Raw genomic sequence first — 22086 nt, 5'->3', positions numbered from 1 at the left:
ACAATGACTCATTAATATGAGTCAGGTGTGTTGAATCAGGAAAACATAGAAAACCTGCAGGACTGCTGCCCTTTTATGACCAAACTGAGTAGCCCTGAACTGAACTGTTTGTGGTTTAACTGTTTCTTGTTCAGTGTGATGCAATTTTTTTTTGTTAATTTACTTTTTTTCCCCTTTTTTTATCATACTCATAAGCCCTTTTAATAGAGTCTATTTTAATAAAGTTGGTGTTTTGAGTTTCAGTAGTCTGTCACTTAATGTTTGTGGTTATATGTGTGTTAAGTGTGAAACAGGGAAGTACAGTAAAGCTAGATTTCAGAGCATCATAATGGGGGATTACCTATTATTAGAGTAGCCTAGCAGCTTAAGTTGGCTGCTAATCTTACATGTGGTTGGATTATTGCATGGTGTTTCTTGTTTGTTATGATGTCTGGGGAAAACACAGAGTTCCCCAGTTAAGATTAGCATGTAGAAAAACAGCCGCGAATCAACATAAGCTGTATTATTTTAAACGATCTGCGCGTTGAAACTCTTCAGTGATTTTAAATAATCTGACATGAATTTATAAGATACTTTCCACGTGCTGGTGTGTTTAAGAAGCTTTTTGAGTTTAAGAAAACACTCGAGAGAGGTGTGCCCACTGTGTACCCAATGATGCGTTTATGGAAGTCAGCTTAATAATATTTTTTTATTTTAAATGGATCGCCCTGCCACTCTGTGACCACTTGTAAAAGTGTTGTGTCTAATTTGATTGAAAAGTGCCCTTATAAGGAGTGTGTGTGATGTATGACTATGCTTTGCCACATAAAAAGTACAGACTATGTTTCAACACCATCATTCATAAAACACAATTATTTTCTCAACAAAGGACTTTATATAGCGACACCAAACAAATCAAGAATAGTTCTCTGATATTGGAGATAATTTCATGAGCATTTTTTTATTTAGCGTACACAAGAAGGAGTAGGCTATAAATATTTTCGATTTGGGGAAATCAAATTTATTTTTGTCATCAAACGTCTCAAATGTCCACACCTCTTCTACGTAGGCCCGTCACTTTTTCCAGGTCTCCGATTGGCTGTTATAGCAACCATCAAGTCTCTGATTGGTTACAAAACCCAAGCAGTGAAACGGGAAGCCAAGAAAAAAAATCTTGTCAACTGAAGTGCACGTAGGTAAGCTCGTGCGTTGGATTTTGTCGTCTTTTGTAGGCTACAGTCAGACCTGTTCACGACGGAAGAATCAAAATGGGGTGCTTCTTTTCGAAGAAATCCAAAAGAAAGTCGTCAGATAAAGATGATCGTACGCCAACAACAACGACTGTCGAAACTACGACTACAAGTAACGCGGTTCCCCTTGGCAACAACACCGACGAGGCACCGAAGCAATACAGCTGGGATAAGAGAGAGAAGGTGAGCCATGGCACTGTAATTCAAAGTTTAATGGTAAATTGTTAAATAAAAACGGGGTTGATGTAGTGAAATTAGCAATTAACAAGTTAATTTGGCCTGCGGTACTTTTAACTATTTATACATGGTGTGGTCACTTGCCTCCAGGTTGCTCAAGTTGATAAGAGGTGCAGCTAGCTCCACCTTCACCTCAGAGACACAGCGGGGGTGGTTGGGGATTCTTCAGTGTTGATGTAACATAACAACAGCGAATGTCCCGTAAATATCTTTAGATATACCACTGTCAGGAGCCATATTTTACCCAACCCAGTCGTCTTACTTTATTTCGATGTATGAAAACGGGAGAAATACAAACACTGCGCATTTGCAGAGAATCACTACAAGATCCAGCTTTTGACCCTTAAATTCGTCAGGTCTTGCTCATAAATTGACGACTCAGTTAAGATTTGAGGTTTCTTCTGTCCCACTGGTTCCATGTAACCGGCATTATCTCATTATCGGATTACTACACAACATAATGTAGCCTTAACTTAGCCTATACTTTACAGGCCATGATTCAGCTTCCGTTTTGACTCTGGGGTATATTTCACCTCAGGTGTGGTTATACCACGAAACACTCCGTGGTCTGAAAATATTGTAGACTAACCTGCAAGTTAACCTGGTTAAAAATCATAGGGCGGGGGACCGAAACTTTTGAAAAAGTCTATGTATATAGTGATTCTTTAACATATCAAATAGCTGCATTTTGTTAATTGTTTCAAATTCTTGGATGAAATGGGTGGAAATAACAAAAACAAAACATGTTTGTGCAATTCTAAATATATTGTTTAAAAATGTATTTAATGTACATTGTTTTTGCACAGGTTGACCCCAAGGACTACATGCTGACAGGGCTCAAAGATGTCACAGTGGGCCGTCTTCCTGGCAAACTGAATGGACAACAGTTCGTCATACAAGAATGTGAGAACTGCAACATCTACGTGTTTGACCACTCTGCAACCATCACCATCGATGACTGTGTCAACTGCCGCATTGTTCTGGGACCCATAAAGGGAAGTGTTTTTTTCAGAGACTGTAAAGACATTAAGTGTGTGGTGGCCTGTCAGCAGTTTCGTACGCGGGACTGTAAAAAGATGGAGGTGTTCCTGTGCTGTGCCACTCAGCCCATCATCGAGTCGTCCACAGGGATGAAGTTCGGCTGCTTTCAGTACTTCTACCCTGAGCTGGCCTTCCACTTTAAGGATGCTGGACTAAGTATTTTCAACAACAACTGGAGCAACATCCATGACTTCACACCAGTGTCGGGAGAGAATAACTGGAGCTTGTTGCCGGAGACCTCTGTGGTTTTGGATTTTGTTCCAGCACCAGACCCCGAATCTGAGTTCAAGTCAGTTCGGATCTCTACTGATCCTTCACGGAGCATTGTCCCTTTGACGAAAGGAGGGAGGCGTAAAGAAAGTGAAGAGTCCTGTCTTTTTGTTTTCTTTGCTGGAGAATACACCACTGCAAATGCCCGCAAACTGATTGATGAGGTGGGTGTCAGAGTGAGGGAAGCATGATCACTGGTACACACAAAGAAAATGAACAAAATTATTAGAACCACCCACTAATGAATCAAATTAAACAAACTGGAATAAAAAGCTAACATCCAGCTTATAAAATAACTGCAAAAGCATGAATAAAGGGATTGAATAAGACAAATTTCAACACATGAGGGGCACTAAAGAAGTCTTGCCCTAGATGCATATTTCCAGAATTTCTTTTGTTTGCATTGATTTAAGACTCTTTAAATACTTACTGATACACTGCTGGCTAATATGCAGTTGATTTATGTCTTATTTGCACAGGCAACTGCCAAAGGTTTTGTGCTAATCCAGACAAAGGAGGTCTCCATGCGGCCTGAAGACGTGAAGAGAGTGTTTCAGAATAACGCAGAAGATCTCGTGGAGTGGATCACCAAAGGTAATTTCCTTTTTTGTTATGAATTGTTTTAGTAGTTCAGATTTGACTATGTTTCATACACCCTCAAAATGCAGCATGTTTGTACTCTTTAAATGATAGAAAGTATAGAGTAGTGAAATTTACTTTACAACAGAGCAGAGTCACAGAAGCAAGGTGTGTCTAAAAATGCCTAAAATGCCTGGTCTGTTTCTTTTGGATTCCTTCCCTCATTCAGATATGAAAGAGGAACATAACTCTTCCTCATTTCACGTTGCCACTGCTTTCGGAATCCAAAATGCAAGGAAAAATACTTTATAAATCTCCAGGAAATGATAAATGTCTGTGGTTAAAATAGAATAGAATAAAATAAAATTCTAATTATAAAAATAAACATACCTAAAAATTGTATTTAATTTTTCATTTTATTTGAAGTAGCCTTTGGTTGACAGTCTGTGTTTTATGTATCTTCTGACTCCATATAACCAGGTAAACTATGTGACTAAAACTGAAATAGATGAAGCAGAGTCAAATCACACTTTGTATAAATTATATGTTCTTGTTATACTCAGTACAATTTAATTCTATACATGGATTCCCATGTGAATACTGAATTATTGGGGTATGAAAAATGGATCAGACAGTTGATGGGTAGTGTGTTGATCTGATTTAAGTCGCTGTTATCAGCAGAATCAACCCCCAAAAGAAACATGGCGATGAAATTCTGTCCTCACTGTTGTAGAAAGCAGTGACTGTTTTACAGCTGTAGCTGTGGGCATTGCTATGAGTGTTGGGGTTGTGGCTTTAATTAAGGATTGTGACTTTCATATCCCACTACTAAAGGTCCTGTCATCGCCCTCGAGCTGAACGGTGACGGAGTCGTGGAAGCCTGCAAGAACATTGCCAACGATGTGTTCAGTGGAACCAAGGTAATCATGCTGTTTATAGTATGTTTTTTATTTTTTTTTAGAAATTCCACTTCTTAAATAAACAAGCTTTTGTTTTTGTCACAGGTTTTCGTCTCTGACAACAAAAACACATCCTCCCGAGATGTAGACAACTTCTTCAACTTTGCTGACATGCAGATGGGCTTGTAAACGATTAGCTGTGAACACTGCTCGTCTGAACTGGTAGAGATTTTTCACACCAACCCTCCTGCTGTCCAGCTCGGACTGAATACGGTTTATTTGCCTCATTTTGACCTTAAATAAAAATGTCCAGGAATGGAAATTGTTACAGACTGTTTGAAGCCTGGAATCAAACAATAACCATGAATCTGCAGAGGAAAAGTCATTCCCCTTTTATTCAGAATTATTTGCTGTAAACCACTAAAACAGTCGTCGCACAGAGTGCTGTGAATATTTATATTTCTATGAATGTATTTTGCTAATTCTTATGTCCTTGCTGTCAATGAATTTTTATTTAAATTATTTTTTTTTTTCATGACTGTGGGAGCAAAAAAAAAGCATAAGCACAAGGATGCCTGAGGGATTATTTTATATATAAAATTCTTATAAAGACTTGTTTGTGTATGTGGTTTAGATAATTTACATTTTCTGTATAATTATGTATATTTGAAACATGTTGCGTAGGTGATGACGACTTCTTTCTTGTTATTTTTTTAGGCCAAAGTCAGATTGTGAAAGGTTGAGTGCATCTTACTGTGAGCTCCAATCAAGTGATATGTTTTCACAAAATTAGTCAAACATGTAATATGGCTGGGTTTTTGACTTTGTGATAATTTCTTAAAACAATTGTAGTGTTTTATACTCTAATGAATGTCTTTAGAAATTTATATCCATTCAAATTTTTATGTAAGTGTAATTTAGTGTAATATTTTGTACTCTTAAAAATATAGTGACTGAAAGAAAGTTGCATGAAACTTGAGCCGATCACAATATAACAACCACAATATAATAATCATCCTGAGTTAAAATTGTGTCCATGGTTGCTGTCACCAGAATAACCACCTACTTTTGAGGCTGACCTTTATTCATAAACAGAATCTATTTATTGAGAAACAGTCATCAGGGTGGGGGAAGCATTTAGTTTCCTCTTTGTAACCTCAGCTTGTTCTTCTTTACTTAACAGCCTTGAAAGTTTAGTTCAAGTTTTTGAAAAAGCTATAAAAAGCCAAAAACATGTCTGAATTTGTATTTAATCGCAATCCATAGTCAAATGTCTCATAAATAACTCACAGCTATCATTAATCAGATCAGTGAACTGCTCTTGGTAATAATGTAGAAATACATTTTATCATTGGTTAGTATTTTTCGGTAGTGTGAATCATGTTGAGCTGAACTGGGGGAATTCACTCAAATTGTTCCATCCTCTTTGATCATTCGCCATTCACTTCCACTCAAAAACAATTCAACTTGTAGGTAATTGTTTCAGTCCACATATAGCTTCTTAATTTCACCCACACACAGACAAAAAGAAAATCCATCCAGCATATTGAAGATTTTGTTAAAACTGAATCAAGTCTAATGTGTCAGTTTTGTACAGTTGCCTTTGAAAAAAAAAAAAAACATATGGACTTCTTGTGATGTACACTTGTATTTGTAAACTTTTTGTACTTGAGGTAAAGTTTTGTAGAGCATTTTTGTGAAGAAACAATTATTTGTTTTATGTTTTAAATGACACTGTCTTTATAAAAATGGAATAGCCACATTAAAATCTGTGAAATTTCTGATATTGTGCTTGCCCAGTTATTTAGACATGGTTATTATTTTCTGGTTGTTATGTATGGAGGTTAACACCAACAGAAAATCGAGCACACCCTGGGTGGAGGGAAAACGGAGGGGTTTAGGACCCAACGGGAGGCGCGATACAATAGAGCTGTTGTGCCGTGTTGGTGGAAAGACTGCTGCCCTGGAGATTCCCACTGTGTGGTGGGATACAAAACCCCCAGATAGCTAGGACCAGATCTCCCGACTTTTACAAGTATACATTTGTATGGTCTTTCTGGCCGTATGTGTGACAGGAATAAAGCGGGCAACCAAACGTGGACGGCGAAGGTAAGATGGGAGGAGTGTGAACAATATGCTCGTGTGTTCAGTGTGCGAGGATTTGCCCTGGATGGTTTATTCAGAACTCAAGGCCTGCTGCTTCTCTGCTGTCCTGGAACCATCTCTGATATTTTTCTTTTAATATGATTAAGGACTATTAAGTAAATATCTCCGTTGCGCCTTACAATTATCCACACTTCGTAATAAACCCTGTGAGCTACACAAGTATTCGCCTTAATGGCTTTAGGAAGTGACATCTTTGTATGGTGGTGGCGCCATGTTTGACTTCGTATCCTGCGGTGCGGCTTCCTGCAGGCCTGCTCGTGTTTGGCGCCAATACGCCTCTCATGTTCACTGGGAGTTATTGTTCAGAAGCGCCTGCTTGGTTCGTTAGTTAGCTCAGTGAAGTTAATTATAACGCGTGGACGTGACGTTTGGAACAACATATGACCACCGCAGATTAAGTCATTGTTTCTCCTAATTTTTTTTTTTTAAAGTGTGATGTCATATCCGCGAGACAGTCACATCCTGCAGCCCTCTTCACCAATTTATAGCCCACTGTATTTTTATTTATTTATTTTTCCACTCAGCACAGATATTTTGGGATGCTGGCTGACCCGACTTTACCTTGCCTTAGTGGAATCTTCAACCATTACACAGAAGAAAACTTAAAATCTAATTATAAAAAGTTGTGTTGGTCTGTTAGCGTTGCATGTTGCATAATATTTTCCCAAGTTAAAATTATAAGAAAGCATATGCCTTGCAGTTTATAGTTTATCTGTGTAAATATGTCAAAGTTAAACCTAAATGGGGTCAAACTCACATGATGAATTAAAATCTTAATTTGTATAATGTCCACATGTTTTGAGAATCTGGAACAGATTAATATTTAATCATTAAAAACTGATAAATTTCTTTAAGACTGTTTGACTTGCTTCAGCTTTAGTGTAATGAAAGGACAGAAACACCATGAAGCGGCACTCTAGGCAGACAATTAAAAACTGAATGGAAACAGATTAGATCACAGTTTCATGAACTTGACATAATTTGTTACGTATCTTTATTTAGACCAGAATCAGGCCTTGAGTGGCCGAACACAGGTTTACTGCATTTAAAAATGGAAACGACTCCGCTAAACGATGCTCAGCCGCCTTTGTACTTTTTGTTGCAGAGGAGAACATAAACAGTAGTTATAACTAAGGGAACAGAGTGGATCAGTGTAATCAGCTGCAAACTGCTTGTTGTTTTTTCTTTCCTCAGCAGTTGGCATGGGTCCGTTTTACTTTTACTATGGTACAGAGAGGAACTGGCTCTGGGCCTTCTCCTCCTCCTACCCCTCCTGCACTCATGGGGAATGTGAGGCATGTCCTGTCTGTTGAAACAGCGTACTGTATGTGGGGCTGCTCTCGACTCCCTCAACGTTTTGAAACCTGAACAAGTCATCCCAGTGGTTTAGTGGGCTTAAGACACATGGTGTTTAGTTTCACTACCATTCAGTCCATTCGCATGAACCACTGGAAAAAAAAGAAATCTGTATCCAGTCGCTGTTTAGTGCTCTATTGGATTGAGATCGGGTGTTTGTTCATCATTCATGAAACCAACAAATTCAAGCAGCTTATCTTATTTTTACAATGAAATACTACTTATCCAAAATGAACTTCATTAAAATAAAAATTGACTCCTTTATTAAGTAAAAAAAGACACTAAGCCAGTCTCATTTTCTATACCTTTTTTATTAGCTTCCTTAACACAGGCTCATTAAAAGAAAACCTTCTCTTTTCTCAAAGACTGAAGGCTGTTAGACTGAAAAGCTCATGTTTAGATTTTTAAACCTTATTGAAACAACTTGGCTATACTTACAGTTGGACACCTTGATAAGAGCAGCATGGTTGCCTGGTGTGTGAACACTTTCTATGAGCACACAGTTATGCTGTGTGCTCATTTCTCCATATTGACATGACAGCATCACACAGTTGCTGCAGATTTGTCGGCTGCATCCATGATGAGAATCTCACGTTCCACCACATCCCAAAGCTGCTCTACTGGACTGAGATCTGGTGACTGTGGAGGCCGTTGGAGTCCAGTGAACTCATTGTCATGTTCTAGAAAGCAGGTGGAGATGATCTGAGCTTTGTGACATGGTGCATTATCCTGCTGGAAGTAGCATCAGAAGATGCTACACTGTGGTCATAAAGGGATGGACATGGTCAGCAACAATCCTCAGGTAGGCTGTGGTGGTTAAACCAGGTCACGTTGGTACTAAGGGGTCCAAAGTGGGCCAAGAAAATATCCCCCACACAAGTGATTCCAACCCTGGTCTTCTAGGCCCACTATCATGCAGGGATTAGATGTTTCCTTGCTGCAACACACCTGATTCAAATTAAGCGGATCTCTGACAAGCTCTGCTCAAGTCTGCTATTTAGTCATTAATTTTAGGTGTGTTAAAACAAGGAAACATCAAAAGTCTGCAGGACAGTGGGCCTTGAGGACAGGAGTTTGGGATCCCTGTGCCACACCAACAGCAGCCCTGAGCTATTGATCCAAGGCAGGATGGATCCATGTTTTCATGTTTCCATCAAATTCTGAGCCTAGCATCTGAATGTGGAGCTGAAATGGAGACTCATCAGACCAGCAACGTTTCTCCATCTTCTATTGTCCAGTGTTGGTGAGTGTGTGTGAATTGTAGCCTCAGTTTCCTGTTCTTAGCTGACAGGAAGCATCCGCTGTGGTCTTCTGCTGCTGTAGCCCATCTGCTTCAAGGCTGGACGTGTTGTGTGTTCAGAGATAATATTCTGCAGACCTTGGTTGGAACCAGTGCTTATTGGACTTCCTGTTGCCTTTCTATCATCTCCAGCCAGTCTGCCCGTCCTGCTCTGACCTCTGACATCTAGTCCAGACAACTGCTGCTCACCTGATATTTTCTCTTCTGCAGGCCATTCTCTGTAAACCCCAGAGATGGTTGTGTGTAGAAATTCACTGTACCAGCGACCATTCTATGTTCTTTCTCATTCTGATGCTCAGTTTGACCTTCATCAAGTCGTTTCCACCATATTTACATGACTAAATGTTTTGAGTTGCTGCCATGTGATTGGCTGATTAGATATTCGTGTTAGGTGTACCTAACAATGTTGCAGCGAGTGTATATCCCTATGAAATATAATGTGCGAGATGTGATTGGACTACCGCATCCAATGAAGTGTAAGAAATAAAAAGTGCATAGTTTCCCATCTTTGGCTGTCATAAACAAACTTTCTGCCTGAATGTGTGAATGTTGTTTATTTGTGGTTTTATTTTAATTTCATATCATGTATCAAAATCACTTCAGTATAAAAAAAAGCTAAAACTACAGATAAATTTGAGACAGTTCCTGGTTTTCATGTGCGAGTATATTGATTTTACTCTATAAATCACATTTTCTGCTACACAGTGATGGTCGAGTCATTTTGGTTGTTTGTATGATGCTGTTTTATTAAATGTGTTGCAGCCGAGCTGAATGAGGAGGGTCTATGAGTTGTCTGAAAATGACAGAACAGTTTTATAGCTGTTACTGGTTTGCATTGGCTCAAAATTAGCTGGGATTTAATTAAGAAAAAGTCAGGTGCATTTTCTTAAAATAAGCTTAATTTTCAAAACATGCTTGTTGAGTTTAATTTTCTTCTTAGATGAAAAAAGTAAAACAATGATGTATTGTTTAATATTCCTTATTTGTAGTATTTTGTTTATATTTCTTTTGCAGATATGAGAAAGTGATTGTTAATCAGGGGACTCCACTAGCATGATCTTTAATGTAAAATTTATGGTGAGCAGTTATCCTTTTTGTTTTTTTATTTATTTTTTTATTATTTGAATAGGAAGTCCTCCTATTTATTCAGTATTAAAATACTAAAATGTAATCTCAACTTTGTGTTCTCTTCTGCAGGATGTTACAGGATGAAACGCCTCAGGTCGTCCAGCAGCAGTGACAGTTCTGACAATGAGAGTGAGTCACTTGTCTGAGAGACTCAGTAACTCAATCAAGTCTCTTTAATTCACACTATATTTCTTTTCCTTATTTAGGTCCTTCAACGTCCTTTTGCTCCTCCAACAAATATGGGAGCAAACCTGGAACGCCGGCTTCCAACCCAAAGAAACCGGCTGAAGTAAGAGCACGCTTTTTTTGCTTTGGTTGCAATGGTGCACCTCACTTTTTGATTTGGGTACACCAGAAAATCCAGATTTTCACAGCATCACTCAGCACCACATTTTACTGCTTTTTAAGATTTACCTTTTGAACATTGCCCGTATACACCTATGTTATTTAAATTATTGTGAACTATAATGAGGTTTAGGAAAATGTTTTATATAAAGCATGACTGTTCAGTAGAAAAAGAAGCATTATTTCTAAAAACGAACTTTAAGTGCTTGCTTCATGAAACATTTCAAACTTTATAAGGTCTCATGAGGCTGTGCTGCTTCTGGAAAATTTTTCCCCCTTCTTGGACTTGAATTTCATGAAAAGCTGCTCCTCTTTGACTTTATTATAAGCCACATTTATAGCGGCTCAACCAGCCATAAGCAAGGAGGAGCATTATTTTCTGGCTCCTCCTCGTTGGTCAACCAGTATTTTCTCACCCTGATGCTTCACCAGAAACAGGTGCAGATTGTTCTTTTTTTTTTTCTACAGCTGCATAGCGTTTATTTCCTAATTTGTTTGGGACAGCTTTGATATTTCTGGTGGGCTCTTAGCCACTACTGAACTTCTGGAGGAGACGATTTAGGTGCCATCGCACAGATGGGGGCGTAACCCTAACTTTTCTTGTTTATTTGGCTCAGGCACCATGAATAACAATCACACCCACATATGAACAAATGCCACAATATTCCATGTTTTACAATTGTTTGCAGTTTCATTGTTAAATTCCTTGATTCTACCTGTGTTTTCCACACTGCTAAAATCATTTGGCCCTCTGATGCCTGGTTGGGTACCTCAGAGTCATAACATCTGTCAGGGCAGGATTTGGAAATGTGGATTTGACATAACTATATGTTTTTTTTATATATATATATATTTTAGCCAATTTATGTTAATTTTAAATGAGATCTGCCTCGCTTGAGTCCTTCCTGGCCATACTGGATGCCAGATGCATGCTGGTTTTTTGTGGTCACAGTTTCAAACCCAACACAGTTTTTTTTTTTTTTTTTTTTTTTTTTTCTCTGTGCTTTGGTAAAATGGGGAATGAACACAGAATATGCAGACAGACATTTGGAGAGACTATGGTCCCACACCCAGGAATGAGAAATGCTCTGGTGCGATCAAGAACAAAATTGGTTGCACTATCCAGCCCTTGTCAGTGTCCATGCTGCTTAAACGCCAGGAACAGAGGTTAACTGCTTATTCTCCCGGCCTCTTCTCTCTCCCACAGGTGTTCAGAAAAGACTTGATAAGTGTCATGAAGCTGCCCGACTCCCACCATGTCCCTCCAGAGGACTACTACCTGCTGGCAGACACCTGGAAGCAGGAATGGGAGAAGGGGGTCCAGGTGCTGGCGAGTCCAGACACCATCCCTGAGCCGTCAGTCAGGTACGCCTGTCCTGTTTTTCATTGTTGCCAAACCAGTGAAAATATGTTCAAAATGTGTTATTTTGTGTTCTTTGGATTCAGAGTTATTGCAGAGAATTCCAAAGAAGTGCTTTACACCCACCAGAGGAAGTACATCCAATGTTCCAACCAGGAAACCACAGAACTGGGATATGTCAACATTAAGGAGCTGGCAGAGGCCATGTGTCGCTACGATCTGGATGACATGGACCTCTACTGGCTGCATGCACTCAACCGGGAACTGGACCACATGGGTATGATCCACTGTAAAGTTCCCACTGAGCTATCACAGTGATGTTAGTCAACTACAGGAGCCAAGTGATGTTACATCCATGTGGGATTGTCATTCTGGTGTCCAGGAGAAGGCCCAATAGATGAGCTGACAATGGAACGAGCCATGGAGGCTTTGGAGAGGCAGTGCCATGACAACATGAAGCATGCGATTGAAACCGTGGAAGGTCTGGGGATAGAATACGATGAGGATGTCATCTGTGATGTGTGCCGCTCACCAGATAGCGAAGAAGGGAATGACATGGTCTTCTGTGACAAGTGCAACATCTGCGTACACCAGGTAGGCATCTCTGACCACGCAGGTAGCGAGTCGACATGGTTTTCGCTGCCACCAGGTGGAGAGTCATCATTGTAAAATCAGTGATGGCGTTATGTTCTGACATGCCTCTCTCCCCACAGGCTTGTTATGGCATTGTCAAAGTGCCTCTTGGAAACTGGCTCTGTAGGACGTGTGTCCTCGGCATTGACCCACAGTGCCTTCTGTGTCCTCAGAAGGGTGGCGCCATGAAAGCAACACGTGCTGGCACCAAGTGGGCACATGTAAGCTGTGCCCTGTGGATACCAGAGGTACACGGCGTCGTCAGCACATCTGCAACCCTCGCCATCGTTCTGCAGTTAGTAACCCATCATACTGTGTCTGTTGTTGTGGTATAGGTTAGCATTGCTTGTCCTGAGCGGATGGAGCCCATCACTAAAATCTCCCACATCCCACCCAGTCGCTGGTCTCTCATCTGCAGTCTTTGTAAACTGAAAACGGGTGCTTGTATCCAGGTAAGCGTAGAGCTTTGTCATCACTGGATGCATTTATATGAGAGCTAGTTGTTTTAAAGGATAAGTTTTGCTGCGGTTATGTACATAATGTTATCTGTTTTTATCTTTGTTGGGTTAATTTTTTGGTTTATGCATTTGTTGATCAGCGTCCTCAGATTATGATGCACAATGTGTCATTCAGTTCTTGTTTTACCTTATTTTTTGATTTTATGTCAGTCAGCTTACCGACCACTTTATCAGGTCCATCTTTTCTATTACTTGTTAACACAAATATCCAATCAGCCAATCACATAGCAGCAACACATTTAATCATTTAGGGTTCTCTAGGGTTTGCAGAGAATAGTTTGAAGAAAAGAAAATATCCAGTGAGCAACAGTTGTCTGGACCAGAATGTCTTGTTGGGCAGACTGGTTGGAGATGATAGAAAGACAACAGGAAGTCAAATAGGCACTATTTCCAACCAAGGTATGCAGAATAGCATCTGGCTCGACACTGCTGTGAGGAAACAATATCTTGGGGATCCAGTCACACCGAAAGCTGGCCCACCCATGACCACAGAGGGCGCCACCACAGGAACCACCCAGATCAGGGCAGGCCGGGATCCACACCACAGCCATAGGGCTGCAGTGCAGGATCCCCAACCACCCAAACAAGAGCAGTCACCATGGCAACAACCCTGCAGGCAGAGCTACCGTGTGAAGGATGCCCAGTAGGAAAACACTGGAGTTAAACAGTAAAAACAAGAATAAATAAACTTAAAAAACAATAAGAACTGATAAGAGCGACAAGATAAAAATGCAGATAAAGGAGTTCAGGAAAAATAAGTAAAATAAAATGAGAAAAAAAATATATACACACACACACACATATATATATATATATATATATGTATGTATGTATGTGTATGTATATATATATATATATATGTATGTATATATATATATATATATATATATATATATATATGTATATCTCAGACACTCTCTCTACCGGTCAAAAGTTTTAGAAAACACACCAATTTTTTCAGTTATTTATTGAAAATTATGCATTTTAATATCTCATTGCACTTTGAAATGAAAGCAAAGTACTAATAGTTAAAAAAGAAATCATGGAATCAATTTATAGACCAAAGTGTTTTTTAAAGTTTTGACTCTTTAAGCCTGAAAACTGTGCTGGCCACTCCATGTTTTCAAACTTACCATCCTTTTCTGTTTTCCTGAGGTAGTTGTGGCTTAACTTGTGTTTTGGGTCATTATCTTCCTGTAGGATGAATCCCTGACCAACTAGGCACATACCAAAGGGTATTGCATCGCGCTGCAGAATGCTATGGTGGCTGTTTTGGTTCAGGGTGCCTCTCACTCTCTAAAAGTCACCGACCCCAGATCCCGCAAAACAGCTGCAGACCATCACACTTCCTCCTCCATGTTTGACAGTTGATGCCACACACTATGGAACCATCCTTTCACCCACTCAACGCCATACAAAGATCCTGTGTGATAACCTGAAGATTTCAAACTTTGATTTGTCAGTCTACCCTCTTCCAGTCTTCAGTTGTCCAATGGCAGTGTTTCCTGGCCCAGGCAAGCCTTTTTGTCTTATTCTGATGTCTTAGCAATGGCTTTCTTGCTGCAACTTGTCAAACCTGCAGCTCGAAGTTTTCACTTCGGTTGAAACTGAGACTTACTACGACCGCTATTAAGCTGTTGTATTGTGAGCCACCTATTATGCAAGATGTTAACTCTCAGAAACCTTTCCTCCGATTCATTTGTGGCTTTGGGTCTGTCAGACCTCCTCCTGTCAGTTTGCCCCAGTTTCTGATTGCCTTTTGATGGTGAAGGAAACTGTATTCACTGACACCTTGACTTCCTGTGCAATTTCTCTGTAGGAAAGCCCTAGATTTTTAGGTGTTACGATGCTCAGTCTCTCTCCTCCATCATTAATTGCCTTTTTACACCACTTTCTGCAGTACGATGCTGTTCAACCGATGCTCACGAGGGTATGGTACCACAGTGTGCTCAAACACTGCATTTATGCAGACAGATGGGGTTGTAAGGAGACCAATATAGTTGGAACACCTGTAGGAATTAGCACCAGCTTTCATGGCCTGTTAACCCATTTTGTGTTCTCTGAAGAAAGTGTTTTTGTATAATTCTGAAATGTACATTATTTTTCAGTTTTGGATAACCTTACCTTTTTTAACCTCTGGCAGTTCACCACTTTGTACCATTTCGGTCTGCATGAACTGCAGTAAATAAATGAAAACACTGAGGTGTTCTAAAACGTTTGACCATTTAAAGCAGATCTGGTGGCTCGTTATGGTGACTTGTCTCATCTGTTCTCACATCTTAGGCATGGTGGTGTTTTGCTTTAGAGAAATACCAGTTGAGTACTTTTGTTAGTCTTCCACTACAACCTCCTACCTCCTACCTCATCTTTTATAGTCAACATTAAGGAAGTATTTTTATGACATGGGGGTTTTATTAGACAGTTGTGTGATGGAAGAGAAGGTTGGAGAGAGAGGAGAGGTTGAATTGCAGCAACATGCCCCAGTTCGGGATACAAACATGGGTCGGCTGATATGAGGAGCTGTTGCCTCTTCAGGAAAGCTAGTTGCCCAGCACCTCCTTGAACGCTGGGCAAGTGTCATGCACAGTGCTTCAGAGATTTTAGACAGCAGGTGCAACACATTTCGCTCTCATACTCGTCTGTCTGCACATTAATCTGAAACACAGAAGTAAAGATGATGTATGTACATGAGCTAACGCGGAGGAGCGCTGAGATTTGTCCGAGTTTATTTTAAATTTCAGTGATTTGGACAAAATGGCAAGAATGCACAGTAATAATGAGAACTGGCTGAATTTGAGTTTGTAATTAGTCAAAACATTCCTAGAGGGACTAAATAACGGGCCCCAAGACAACACCCTCCACACCATTACATCACCAACAGCTTAAAGCATTGATCCAAGGCAGGATGGGTCCTTGCTTTCATGATGACCCGTCAAAGTTTGGACGTGTTGTGTGTTCAGAGATGCTATTCTGCAGACCTTGGTTGAAACCAGTGCTTATTGGACTTCCTGTTGTCTTTCTATCATCCACAACCAGTCTGTCCATTCTCCTCTGACCTCTGACATCAACAAGACATTCTGGTCCAGACAACTGCTGCTCTCTGGATGTTTTCTCTTCTTCAGACCATTCTCTGTAAACCCTAGAGATGGTTGTGTGTGAAAATCCCAGTAGATCAGCAGTCACTTAAATCTCCTTTCTTCCTCATTCTGATGCTGCATTTAAAGAAGATTATTTCATCTCCGTCTTACAGGTGGTTTGACCGGTTGCATACCTCTGTTGGCAAACTTTCAGAAGTGTCTTGATTTTCTTCCTTTACATCACAAATCAGATTATTTCTGAAGCTGTTTCACGTTGTATTTAAGAAAATAAGAAAACTGAAATTGTTTTTGTAAAACAAGACAGTAAACTTGTTTCTTGCAGGTTTTGTGTTGCAGTCCTTGACTCGTGTCTTGTCCCCCCCCTGTTCACAGTGTTCAGTAAAGAACTGCACCACTCCTTTCCATGTAACGTGTGCCTTTGAGCACAGCCTGGAGATGAAGACCATCCTGGACGAGGGGGATGAAGTTAAGTTTAAGTCGTACTGCCTCAAGCATAGCAAGTGCAAATCTGGTGAGGCTGGCCTGAGCCCAGTTCGCTCTAAAACCCCTGGAGAGATGGGGAAGGTAGGCCAGCGGGCACAGAGACTGCAGGAGCTGGAGGAGGAGTTCTACACTCTAATCCAGTTGGAGGAGCTGGCGCAGGCCCTCGGGCTTTCCCAGCACCTGGTGGACTTCATCTATCAGTACTGGAAGCTTAAGAGGAAGTCCAACTTTAACAAAGCTCTGCTGCCCCCTAAAGAGGAGGAGGAGAACCTGGTGCTGCAGCCTCAGGAAGACAGCATCCACACACGCATGCGGATGTTCATGCACCTGCGACAGGATTTGGAGCGAGTGGGTGTTTTTTTTGTTTTTTTTTTAAATACTGCAGTGTGGAGATATTTAGTGCTGAGTCTTTGTTTTTTGACTGAGGAGGTCCACAGCATCCCTCAGTTTTATAATATTGGTTTATTAAATATATGTTATAGATTTAGACTCATACAGCCTGATAGTTTGTTAGAGTTCACAATTTGTTTTGTAATCACTGAATTCATGTGAGCAATGCTCAGTGGTCAGTATTCCTGATCCCCTCGTGTGAGCTGAAACGCTGCTGCAGAGGCTGCAGAAAGTGCAACTGATGCATATGATTACACCCAGGTCCTGCTGCAGTGTGTGAGAGAAGTGTCATGTGGGATAGAATTTATTTTTCAAGCCACATAACTCATTATATAAATCATTTACACAGAGATAGACTCTGAAGAACAAGTCGTGATCATGGCCTCGAGTCAATTAAAAAACTGTGGCAAGAATTGTATTATGCAATTATGCAAAAATCAAGAAAAATAAAGCTTCTGCACTGAACTTATCCACAGAAATAAGGCTGTAATTTGTGATTTTATGCTTCAGAAGTAATTCCAAATGTGTAATAATAGGTCTTTAACACTCTTGTCTCTCAGCAAAAGCCCTCGATTATTACTAAATTACTATTTGTATGGAAAAATTACAACAAAAACTGGGAGTAAATGCACGTTATGTAGAACTTGGAACTAGTCGAAGTGATGCAACCAGTTATTTCTCCTGTTTATGAAGTTGACTGGGTCAGTTTGTAAATCTAAACCTGTGGATCAAATCCCTGAACTCTTTCATGTTGTTTTTTTAACACATCATAACATATTTCCTAAATGTGCAGGTGAGGAACTTGTGTTACATGGTGAGTCGGCGGGAGAAGCTGAAACTGTTGCAGAGCAAAGCTCAGGAGCAGATGTTCAACCTCCATGTGAAACTCATGAATCAAGAGCTGTCAACTGGTGAGCACAAATTAAATTAGATTTTATTTGACGTAGATCGACATGTTGGATATCTGGCTGCCTCTCCTGCTGCTCATACGGGACAGATTCTGGTGAAAACTACATTACTTTTGAACACTAATGTAAAAACCGAGACTGCATCCATTTAATTTTGTGGCGAATGAGTAGTTTTCAGTCCTAATCATTTGTTCTTTTTATTCCATTTTTGAGATTTCTGGAAATTTAATCAGAATCCGTCCATAAAGTTGACAGACAGACCGACCAATGCCGCCAAGGCAGTGGTAATAAATGTATACACTACCAGTCACACGTTTGGACACAATTTTCCATTGGATTTAATGTGAAAGTGTCTCTTTCTTTTTTAAAATGGTACTGTATTTCTGCATAATCTCTGAACTAGGGCTGGGCGCTATGGCCTAAAATTAAATCTCAGATTTTTTTTCCCCCCCAAACCAAATACAATTTCCAATTTTCTTTTTCTTTCTAAAAAACATATTAAACTTATTAAAAACTATTTTAAACTTAAAGTTTTGCATGCAAAATGTGTTTTATTTATTTATAAAAATGAATGACAGCAAAGAGAGTAAATAACGTCAAAACCTTTCCACCATATAAATGGGGTTATATTAAGATAAATGCATAAAACGCTGCATTTAAAAAAAACGGTCGGGATATGTTTTATGTAGAGGTGTAATCCACTGAAGTTCACTGTTAACTATGTTTTCCTTTCTTTCTTTGAAGGTCTTCCTGCTTCATTTTCAGTTGAAAATATGCTGTTTCATCCTCCTCCGAGGATTACTCTTAAACTGAAGATGCCTAAACCTTCAAGTGCCGGAAATGGAAATCCCAGTTCCAAATCTGGCAATGGGCCGCTCTGCCCAGACAACAGCGGTAATGTTGCTGAATTTGCTGCTGAGGGTTTGGGACAAGGGAAGCCTCAGCTGCACGGCCGAGGGGTCAAAGAAGAGCGCTCCAATGGCCGACTGTCTTCCTCAAGCCGTTCAGGCAGCACAGTGATGGCAGTCAAACCAACTGGCAAACCTTTAGCGTTGCATGCTGCACTCCATGGCCATTCATCAAACAGCAATGGGAAACTGGACCAAGACCGACCATGCACGAACAAACCTAATGGTGTCATAGAGAAGTCTGCAGCTCAGAAGGACAGTTCTTACCAGACACCAAATGACAGGGATGCCTCTAAGAAAGCTTTGGACAAGAGCAGCTTTCGCAAATCTGCCATGGAGCACTTTGGCAGGTCCTTCAAAGAGGCTACCATTAACCTGGTACGGACCACAGAGGACCTGCGGGTCTCTGATATGCTGTCCCGAAAAGGCACAGTGAAGGAGAGACTATGGGCTAAACCTGTGTCTGAGCACAAAGTGAAAAGTGTGTTATCTTACCAGGACAGTGATGGATACTGCCCTGACCTGGAGCTCAGTGATTCGGAGCCAGAGGCCAGAGGCAGGCGCAGGCAGCATGGTGGGCTTCCACCGCCAGACGCTCCAAGGAAAGGGAAGCAGTCACTGAGCTCCAGACACACAATGCAAAGGTGACGGCTTTGAGTTTACTCCCCCCCCACTGCTGCCAATTTCTCCAGACCCCACAGCGAGCCGTCTCCTTGAACTCACATCTCAATCAGGGACCAAGCCACAGTTCTAATGGTGCTGTAAACATAGACTGCATGAAGAGATAAGTTTCAAGAACATCATTAAGACTACTGAAAACATCAGCCCAACACGTCTCTTTTGAGACTGTCATGCTTGAATTTAATTTGTAGTCAATAATGAAACATGTTCCCCGATATGCAGGTTTGAGTTGAACTGATGTACACGAGATGTTCAAATTGGGATGTAAATCATTTTTAACTGGACCAGAAATATTCCACTGTTATATCACTACAATGACAATTTGCCCAGAAATTCTAACAGACTTGTGTAATTAGGAATTTTTTTATGAATAACATCTGTTTCACTTGTTTCTTGCACATAATTTGTCACAGTCAACCTGTTTCCCCACAGGTGAGACATCGACAGTGTGATGTTTTAGCATTTGGCAAAAAGGGGCGCAAATTTTTTAAAACACAGTTGCCTTTTGGGTGTAGGAGTGCTTCACGTTTAGGCTCTTCAGAGTTTTGCTGGTTCCAGTAAGACAAAACAAAATGTAAACACTACATCTGCGTCTCCAAATTGGAAAAAATGTTTAATTACATTCCAGTATGTGTCCTTCAGTTACTGAAACTGGATGCATGAAAGTAAAAGCTAAGTTAGAGATAAGTGATAATGCCGATTGCCTTTATTTCTGTTACAGATCATCTCATGATCAGCCTTCATTATCAGACTTTAAATTGTCAAAGTTCGCTGTGATTCATTTAGCAGTCTTTTGCTGTTACTTGTTCCCTTATTTGATAAATAAAACCTGGCATGACTGGTTCATTAAGGCTCATTATTTTATTACAGTTTTGCAGTTAATGGCGTTTATTATACAAAAAAAAAAAAAAAGTGCATTAAATAATTTTAATATGAACACAGAAGAATAAATTAAAATAAGCAGAGGAGAATGGGTAGACTGGTTGGAGATGATAGAAAGACAACAGGAAGTCTAATCAGCACTGGTTCTAACTAGGGTTTTGCAGAATATTATCTCTGAACACACAACACGTCCAACCTTGAAGCAGATGGGACACAGCAGCAGAAGACACACCGGGTGCCTCCTGTCAGCTAAGAACAGGAAACTGAGGCTACAACTCACACACACTCACCAACACTGGACAATAGAAGATGGAGAAACGTTGCTGGTCTGATGAGTCTCCATTTCAGCTCCACATTCAGATGTTAGGCCCAGAATTTGGTGGAAACGTGAAAACATGGATCCATCCTGCTTTGGAAAAACAGTTCTGGCTACTGGTGGTGTGATGGTGTGTGGCCCTCTTTGGGCCCCTTAGTACCGACATGGCATGGTTTAACCCTTTATTGCCATATGGATTATATTTAATATAAACAGTTTGAGACTTTTGCATCACTTTAAGGTAAAAACTTTGCTCATAATGCTTTTGTACACAATCTGATACATGTCTTCTGCCACCTGGTGGATTACTTTTCCACTACAATACTTCTGACATATTCTGTAATGTTAAAAATTCAAAAAGTATTTTTGGGTTAATTATTTTTTTAATGTTTTGTCAAAAGGCCAAAAAAACAATGCTAACTTTATCTTAGGTCGTGCTTTATAGGGTTAAACACCACAGTCTACCTGAGTATTGTCGCCGACCATGTCTGATGCTACTTCCAGCAGGATAATACACCATGTCACAAAGCTCAGATCATCTCCAACTGCTTTCTAGAACATGACAAAGAGTTCACTGGACTCCAACGGCCTCCACAGTCACCAGATCTCAGTCCAGTAGAGCAGCTTTGGGATGCGGTGGAACAGGAGATTCTCATCATGGATGCAGCCGACAAACCTGCAGCAACTGTGATGCTGTCACGTCAGTATGGAGCAAAACCTCTGAGGAATGTTTCCAATATCTTGTTGAATCTATGGCACCAAGAATTAAGGCAGTTCTGGAGGAAAAAGGTCCAACCCGGAACCAGAAGATGGACCTGATAAAGTGGTCTATCAGTGTAAAGAATTAAATGAACATCTGCTAGGTACCTTATGTAACATGTTTTTCTCATTTAAGAAACACATTTAAAAAAAATACTTGTTGATGAACAGAATTTTAATCCACCTGCACTTAAACATATGTTGGTAAAATGGGTAAGCAGAAATGTATATATATGACACAACCAGTGAGAAAATTGTACTTAAAATGGTGAACTTAGTTTATGATTCTGTGGTTTGTATCAGCGAACTGAAGTGAAAACTAGGGGGCAGCATTGTTATGCACATAAGCATTAACCAGTTCTGTATGTTTAAGTACTGGGTGAAGGTCATATATATATTTTTATCTATGAAAGGACCAAAGGCATAACTAAGGATAACATGGTTAAGATTTAGTGTGGCTCTGTGCCTGTGGGTAAAAAATCAGAAACCCGTAGTTGTCTGAACTGTATTAAATGAACTCATAGCAAATCTTATTACTTTCACTTGATGTGCCAGTGATGTGCAAAAATGTGCTGTAAAGAAAAAGATTTTAAAAAGGTA

At 40.1% G+C, this 22086-nt stretch overlaps 2 protein-coding genes across 3 annotated transcripts; both read left to right on the top strand.

Annotated features, from left to right (window-relative positions):
• The first annotated feature begins 1133 nt into the window (after positions 1-1133).
• On the top strand, positions 1134-5918 carry rp2 (RP2 activator of ARL3 GTPase). Its single transcript, XM_042006240.1, has 5 exons — positions 1134-1412; positions 2273-2941; positions 3257-3371; positions 4191-4276; positions 4361-5918. Exons 1-5 carry the CDS (start codon positions 1248-1250, stop codon positions 4442-4444), a joined length of 1119 nt encoding a protein of 372 aa, XP_041862174.1. The 5' UTR covers positions 1134-1247; the 3' UTR covers positions 4445-5918.
• Positions 5919-6178: 260 nt separating this feature from the next.
• Positions 6179-20373, top strand: jade3 (jade family PHD finger 3). 2 transcript variants are annotated; one of them, XM_042006239.1, is made up of 12 exons: positions 6179-6364; positions 10092-10154; positions 10275-10334; positions 10412-10494; positions 11758-11915; positions 11997-12187; positions 12293-12504; positions 12624-12791; positions 12879-12995; positions 16532-16990; positions 17826-17943; positions 18685-20373. In XM_042006239.1, exons 3-12 carry the CDS (start codon positions 10286-10288, stop codon positions 19494-19496), a joined length of 2367 nt encoding a protein of 788 aa, XP_041862173.1. In that variant the 5' UTR covers positions 6179-6364; positions 10092-10154; positions 10275-10285; the 3' UTR covers positions 19497-20373. The 2 variants fall into 2 exon arrangements, with proteins under 2 accessions (XP_041862173.1, XP_041862172.1); XM_042006238.1 differs by lacking the exon at positions 10092-10154.
• The last annotated feature ends 1713 nt before the right edge of the window (positions 20374-22086 follow it).

Source organism: Melanotaenia boesemani, chromosome 14, assembly GCF_017639745.1.
Source record: "Melanotaenia boesemani isolate fMelBoe1 chromosome 14, fMelBoe1.pri, whole genome shotgun sequence".
NCBI classification, from domain to species: Eukaryota; Metazoa; Chordata; class Actinopteri; order Atheriniformes; family Melanotaeniidae; genus Melanotaenia; species Melanotaenia boesemani.
This window is presented reverse-complemented; position numbering and strand designations above follow the sequence as displayed.